A 7852-nucleotide genomic window follows, 5' to 3' on the forward strand; every position below is an offset into this window, starting at 1 on the left:
TTTACCAGATGATGCTTCAATGACTCAAGTGAAAATGATATATGAGATGAAAAAAATGTCCCTCCAATCTCTCCAAAACACTAGGCAAGGGCATCTCATTCATCAAGAACCGCAAGACGAACATGAAGAGGAAGAGGAAGAGGAAGAATACTCTCAACACAATGTGATCCCTCGCTATGACTTCCGGCATTTGGAGCATAGAGCAACTCCATCCCAAGATGAAGACATGTCCGAGTGTCCGACGGTTCGACATCACAACGAAGGACTAAAAGAGGCCGTTCCGGAAGAAACTAGGATGTTAAGTATGTTTATGACATTTAGAACAATGTAAAACTTATTTATTTTAATTAGGGACAATTGAGTGGAACAATTTAAGTGGGTAAGAGTTTGGATTTTAATGGAACTTGAAATGTGTAACCCAATTTATGTGTAGTGGAACTTCAAGTGTATGTGTTTCTGTTGCAGCAATGGGGCAATTAAGTTTATCCTTGACGGAATGTGGTCATGTAATTATCGTCTATTGCTGTTTTTTTAAAACATACAGGAGAAAGCCGCGTGATAAGAAGCTTCTGCCCTCGTTGCAGTTGTGTTTTTTTTTTAAAAGCAGACAAAGCCGTGACCTAGGGTAGCGGCTTGTAGGAGAAAATGAAGAAACCGTGCTCAAGTACAGCGGCTTTCTGAGAAATATGTGATGAAACAGGTTACAGGAGGTTTTGTAAATTGGGTTGCATTTTAATTTATATAAGGCTCTAAGCCGTGGTCAAGGCCAGCGGTTTTCTGTCGAGTAGGAAAGGCCGTGGGTAAGGGTCACGGTTTTTCTAGAAATATGGGATGCAAACTTTGCAATGGGTACTGGATGTTCAGCTTCAAGAAAATCATATAAAACCGCTACCGCGGGCAACGGCTTTGTGAGAGAGCAGTGAAAAAAAAAATTAAGTGATGACGTGGACCCATTTGAAAGAAATAGTTTCAAATGAGCCCTAAAGCGAGAAATAGTTTGGTAAATAACCCCAATTCGATAAAAAGTTCTTGTATTTAAGCATTAAATACCTTCTAATTTAGGTATTAACTTAGGAATTAAGAACTAAATTACACATTAACCAATACATTTAATGCATATATCAAGAATTTATTTCCTCTTTTGGTTTCTTAAATACAACCCAGTGAATTGTATTTATCATTACCCTTTTGTTATCAAAGTGCTAATAAACATATATTGTATTAATATAAGTATTGGACAACTAATAATCGGAACTTTTTGTCAAAACTCGCATAACAGAAGTAGTATGAGAAATGTCCAACGTCATTTCACTCTGCAAACAAAGCGAACAATTCCCTTAATAATAAGGTCCTAATACCGAAGATATCTTTATCTCCGTGGTTAAGAAGGAATATTGTGAACAAGTCCCATATCAACGAGATGAATTGAAGCTAAGCACAATCTGATTAGGCCATGACCAGGCGAACTTTTGGGGGAAAAACCTTACAGTAGTTTGTTTTTGGAAAAAGTTAACCATAATTAAAGATGTAGATAAGACTAATGTTTCGGCCTTAAGCAAAAATTGAACCTAGCTTCGTCTCTATCATGTTCGAATTCCGCTCCCTTCTGTAGTTTCGTAGTGGTTTGTCTTCAAGAAACAGTATCCGGCCTTATGATTTCAGCACCTCGTATAGAAAACATACGAGTACGTACTACAACTCTACACCCTAGTACTCTACAAAATAGAAACATACATGCAATTCATCCAACTAATTCATTAACCTCCAAAATATACATACTGCCACGTTAGATTAAAACGTTATCCTTATGATTTAAAGGCATCTAGGCTAGTATTCTCGTATCTAAACTCGAAACTTTTAATTAGATTATTAAAGCGTGTCTGTGCTGACTCACCCAACTTATATATATAACGATGGGTAATCTTACAACTATATATGAAAGTTGGATTTATCGATCATAAAACGGTCTTACTGAAAAACGTAGGGATGATGGAACTTGTAAATTATTAGTAACGTGTAATAATGTATGACCTACTCGATCAATTGTTGTCCTTTGATTTTGACACAAATTAAAGACCAATGAAAAAGGAGAGAGCCAATAACTAAATCACAAGTAGAACAAATTGAATATAAATGATCAAATTACTCATCAAGTTCATTTCTTAAAATAAAAAGGATAACAATTGACTAAGATACTCCAAAATGGAAAGGACAACAAATAACCAGGACAGAAATAGTAAGTCAAAAGCACAAAAACACAAAAGACTTGACTTTTTGTTCAAGGAAATCTTCTTGAAAAGACGAATGTCAAATCGTCAATGTCGTAGCCCTACAGGAATGAACATACAGAAAAGGCTAAATATATATTATGAATTTTAATTTGTCTGTAGCTAGAGAAGAATTTCATTTTCTATTGTTCTTGTAAGACGACTTGGAGGTCAAGTATACGAAATTTAAACATCAAGGAATTGTAAGGTAAATCCTACTAAAAAATTACATGGAGGCTAAGTATAGTAAATTTAAACCATAATGGTGTACGTCACTCATGTTGTCACTTAACCAATTAAATGGAATAGTCACCCCAACCAATAGATGTATATAATACATCCCCTTCCATTCTACATTTACTTACATTCGCTCTATTAATTCCTTACATATCTTCCTAAACTACTATAAGCAAGCGAGCTACTCTACTTATTAGTATCATCGTCATAAGAATAAGAATAAGAATAATTAAGAATGGAAATAACGTTATCGTCAATTGTGATATCATTGGCTTGTGTTTTGGTGGTGACATTGACATGTAGTGTCTTAAAATGGGTATGGTTTAATCCCAAGAGATGGGAAAGGATTCTTAGACAACAAGGATTTCAAGGAAACCCTTACAGACTCTTGTATGGAGACTCTAACGATAAAGCTCGGATGACTATGGAAGCTAGATCTAAACCCATGTCTGATTTATCTAATGATCATCTTCCTCGTACCCAACCTTTCTACCACCATACCGTAAAAAACTATGGTATATTTGTTATAAACCCTAGTACTTTTTTTTTTCATATTCAAATTGTTTAGTTTAATTTATGCACATGCACAACTTATTAGTTCACGTTTGTTTTTCTACGTGTGACCTAAGGAAACACAATAAGAAGGTATAAAGAATGATTTACTACTCGTATATTTATTCATTAATTATGGTAATTGTACATCTGATGATATATTAATTTGTACATTAATTATGTGGAATATATGTCTTAATTAATTGCAGGTAAAAGATGTTTTATGTGGAATGGTCCAATACCAATGGTGAACATTTGGGAACCAGAAGCAATGAGGGAAGTATTTACTAAATTAAATGAATTTCAGAAGCCACAAGTAAACCCAATTCTGAAGGTGGTGGCCACTGGTTTAGTTCTATTAGAAGGTGATATGTGGGCTAAACATAGGAAGCTACTTAATCCAGCTTTTCACATGGAGAAGTTGAAGGTCTTTTTCATTCTTAATCCTTTAACTGATCACGCGTCTTAACTAAGATGACTCTCACGCCCGATTAAAATAGAGCTGAATATAAAATAAGGTTTTGAGATGTCTTAAGTTAAGACGGTCAGTATAGTTTCACATCGTAAGTGGGAGTGGAGCTAGAAGGGCAAGCAGGAGCACTCACCCCTTCTGGCGTAGGAAAATTTTGAAGTTTTTAGTTAAAATTTTTATTATCATAAAAATTATCGTATACTATTACCTTTTGCCGCTGATGACTTTCAATAATCCTAGCTATGCCGTATAGGGTTGAGGCCCAACTATTATCATGTTGATGAACCATCTCAACCAAAATCTTAAAATAATGATTGCTTAACGACTAAAATATGGGTAATGATTATGTTGATGCAGTTCATGCTTCCAGCGTTTAATGCAAGCACAAGTGAGATGATCAATACATGGGAGGAAATGGTGTCGGAGAGTGGTTCATGCGAGGTAGACGTATGGCCACATCTTCATAAGTTATCCGCGGATGTCATTTCTCGAGCTGCTTTCGGAAGTAGCTATGAAGAAGGCAGCAGAATTTTTGAACTTATCACTGAGCAGCTTAAATTGGCGGTACCAATTATTAATCATGTCTATATCCCTGGATGGAGGTTAGTGAATGTGAATATATCCATGCATTATTATTAGAATACGGATTCGTTTTTCTAATGTCTGCCCTAAGAAAAATCGTCATTGTATTATATGTAGGTATGTGCCAACAAAGGTAAATAAGAGAATAATGCAGCTTGATAAGGAAATCAAGTCTTTGTTGAAGGAGATAATTAAGAAGAGGGAGACGGCAATAAAAGCAGGAGCAAAGCCCAAGGACGACTTATTGGGCGTACTATTGGATTCGAATGCTAACAAAAACCATAAGCTTGCGATTAGTCTCGAAGAAGTGATCGATGAGTGCAAGGTCTTCTACTTAGCCGGTCAAGAGACCACTTCGACTTTGCTTGTTTGGACGTTGATTTTGTTGGGTAAGCATCAAGATTGGCAACACCGAGCTCGAGAAGAGGTCTTGAACGCGTTTGGGGACAAAGCTCCTGATTTTCATGGATTAAACCAACTTAAAACGGTATGTATGCCACATTACTAACTTTCTTGATCAATCCAAGTCGAGCTAACATGACTAGAATTGAGTTTTAAGTACCTAACTAAAAAAATCTTTCGCGTACCTCTCAACTTTTTCATTTTTTAAGATGTATCCCTCTTTTCGTGCAAAAAAAAAAACTTTGACCATCAATAACTCTTGGTTACAAGTTCAGAATACGATAAAGTTTTTTTTTCAAATTAAACGTCTTTAAGAGGTCTTCAGTTTGAAAAAATAATTCACCGACGTCTCAACTCGTAGTCGAGAATTATGGTCGGCCAAAGTTTATTTATTAAAAAAGTTTTGACCAACCATAACTACAGGCTACGAGTTCAAAAAGCAGTGATTTTTTTTTTTTCAAATTCAAGGCCTTGACGAGATAATTGGTTTGAAAAAAAAATACTCCCTCCGTCCCGGTTAATTGTTGTTCTTTCGTTTTGGCACAAAGACCAAAGAAGAGGAGATGACCAATAACTAAATGACAAGTGGAACAAATTGAATGAGAATGAACAAATTACTCATCAAGTTCATTCTTAAAATAGAAAAGATAACAAATGACTGAGATACCCAAATATGGAAAAGAACGACAAATGACCGGGACAGAGAAAGTATCATTTTCTGAACTCATAACATATAATTATTACCGGTCGAAGTTTTTTAGTGAAAAACGAGGCGTACGACATAGAAAACAAAAAAATTCAGAGTTACACAAAAGAATATACCAAATGTTAAATATGACATGAAAGTTATTTATGTTGATAGGTGAACATGATACTACAAGAGGTATTGAGGCTATATCCACCACCAACAGAGGCAAATCGGACAGTTTGCAAAGACATGAAAGTCGGAGACATGTTTTTACCAGCAGGTGTTCTAGTTCACATGTCACTGCTCCATGTTCAACAAGACGAATCCATATGGGGTTCCGATGCTAAAGAATTCAAACCAGATAGATTTAGCCAGGGCATGTCTAAGGCTACAAACGGAAAAATGTCATTTTTCGCATTTGGTTGGGGTCCTAGAATTTGCATAGGATCAAATTTCGCCATGACAGAAGCAAGATTGGCCTTAGTCCTGATTCTACAGCGTTTCTCTTTCGAGATTTCGCCGTCTTATGCTCATGCCCCTGCTGCCATTTCCACACTTAAGCCTCAATTTGGTGCTCCTATTATCTTGAAACGATTGAGTCATTAAGTTTGAGATTTATTATCTCGTACGTATTTAATAAAATTAATTAAACTGATTTTGTTATCAAAGTCCTAATAAACATTGTATTATGTACGATCTGTATTAAACAAATAAGCACAAATGCGCATGATGTTTGCAAATTAGTGGGAATAAATACCAGAATAATCTTTATTCTATGTTAAAATAAATTTATTTCGGTTAAATCAGGTTGATGACTCATTTGTTTACAAATTTTATTCTTTGTAGGGGATATCTTAATCAAAGAAAAATAAATGATTTAAAGGCATCTAGCCTTGTACTTTCGTATCTAAACTCAAAACCTTTAATTAGATTATTAAAGCGGGTCCGTGCTGACTCATCCAAGTTCCAACTTATATAGCGATGACTCATCCAACTTATATAGCGATGGCCGATGGGTATATCTTACAACTATATATGAAAGTTGGGTCTTACTCAAAAACGTATGGATGATGGTACTTATAAATTAAATTATTTGTGACGAAATGTATGACCTACTCGTGTCAATTTAGGAATTAGATTTTTCTTCTAGGAACACATAAAAGTCCGCATCAATAGTGATAATATATGACTCAAAATATAGTTTATGTTTGTTGCCCCACACGGGGCGTCTGGTAACAAACAGAGGATCAGGCACCGTAAAAAAATGAGACCCTAAATATAAATGTACAAGTGTATTATATTTCGATGTTTATACTGAAGTTTATCAATAAAAGTTATAAATTCAGCGTTCAAAATCAAAGGCCCAGTTCTTCCGCCCGTGATTACAGGAGAAAAAGGATTATACATCGGATGTATTACATCAGACCCCATATAAATTTGAGTTTCTGTGTATTTTTTTCGAGCTTTATAAAGTTTAAAAGTTACATGTTAGTTTTTGGGACATGCTAAATCCCGCACACAGTTTTACTCAATCCCGCACATTTTTGCGTCCTATTCCGAATCTACCCTTCTCATTTCTCACCCCCACAAACAAAGAGAAACAAATCAAAACCCCCAACAAATAAAAAAATCCCTAATAAGTACCCCAATGGATCACCAGGCCGGGTGCCCCCGGAAACTGACTGGTGATGGAAAGAGGGAAACGGGAGTCGGTGACAGAAGGTATATCGACGGCCGTCTTCGGCGATCAACGGCCATGATATGCATTGATAATTAACGTGTTCATCAAACGTAGTGCCCATGATTTATTAAAACGTAGTGCTGAAACCTAAGCACCCTCCAATTGATCGACGATGGTCTTCAGCAAAGCAACGTAGTGCCGCTCGTTTAATTTTCTTTAGTTGATTATGGGCATTGATAATTAATGTGTTCATCGATAATTTGGTCAATTAATTTTTTTTTTACGACAATAATTAAACCCTAATTGTGATTTTTTTTAGAAACATTCAATCAATTAAAAGATGTATATTAACAAAATCGTTGATTAAACAACGAAATTACTTACATGTGCGTGAATTAAGGTCCATAATTATTGAACTATTAATGAATTGATTAAGTTTTGAGAGGGAGATGAGGTGAAAAACTTTTTTTAATATTTTTTAAGATGAAGGGTAGGATTGGAATAAAGTGGTAAAGTGTGCGGGATTTAGTAAAACTGTGTGCGGGATTTAGCAATTACGTAGTTTTTTGACGTCAAAACTCAATTTTTTCTGAGCTTATAGGTAATATTTTTGAGTTATATTGTAATTTTTTTAGTTTTATGTTTAGAAGAATGAACTCAAAAACTTTCTAATAAAACTCATAATTTTTAAAATAAAACTCAAAAACTTTATGTAAATACTGAAAAACTATACCATCTGATGTAATACATTAGATATAATCCACTTACTGTGATTACAGGGGGTCTTAGACACCCTGGCCCTACATGCATGATTTTTCTTCAAAATGCAATAATGCATGTGTAGTAGTAAGTAAGTCACAACTCACAAGCACAAAAACACAAAGACTTGACTTTTTGTTCAAGGAAATCTTCATCAAAAGATGAATGTCAATATCATATATCTAGCCCTACATAAATGAACATACAGAAAT

At 35.1% G+C, this 7852-nt stretch overlaps 1 protein-coding gene across 1 annotated transcript; it reads left to right on the forward strand.

The window, feature by feature from the left end:
• The first annotated feature begins 2626 nt into the window (after positions 1–2626).
• LOC141655768 (cytochrome P450 CYP72A219-like) lies at positions 2627–6000 on the forward strand. Its single transcript, XM_074462826.1, has 5 exons — positions 2627–3019; positions 3266–3483; positions 3886–4130; positions 4228–4597; positions 5375–6000. The coding sequence occupies exons 1-5, from the start codon at positions 2740–2742 to the stop codon at positions 5804–5806; spliced, it is 1545 nt and encodes a 514-aa protein (XP_074318927.1). The 5' UTR covers positions 2627–2739; the 3' UTR covers positions 5807–6000.
• The last annotated feature ends 1852 nt before the right edge of the window (positions 6001–7852 follow it).

The sequence above is a fragment of the Silene latifolia genome, chromosome 5, assembly GCF_048544455.1.
Source record: "Silene latifolia isolate original U9 population chromosome 5, ASM4854445v1, whole genome shotgun sequence".
Classification (NCBI taxonomy): domain Eukaryota; kingdom Viridiplantae; phylum Streptophyta; class Magnoliopsida; order Caryophyllales; family Caryophyllaceae; genus Silene; species Silene latifolia.

What these genes read in the sequence shown, in the direction of transcription:
- LOC141655768 (XM_074462826.1), top strand. Translation starts at nt 2,740, where the DNA reads ATGGAAATAACGTTATCGTCAATTGTGATATCATTGGCTTGTGTTTTG. An exon ending in CCATACCGTAAAAAACTATG is followed by an intron (nt 3,020 to 3,265) that starts GTATATTTGTTA and finishes AATTAATTGCAG; the next exon opens with GTAAAAGATGTTTTATGTGG. An exon ending in GTCTATATCCCTGGATGGAG is followed by an intron (nt 4,131 to 4,227) that starts GTTAGTGAATGT and finishes TATTATATGTAG; the next exon opens with GTATGTGCCAACAAAGGTAA.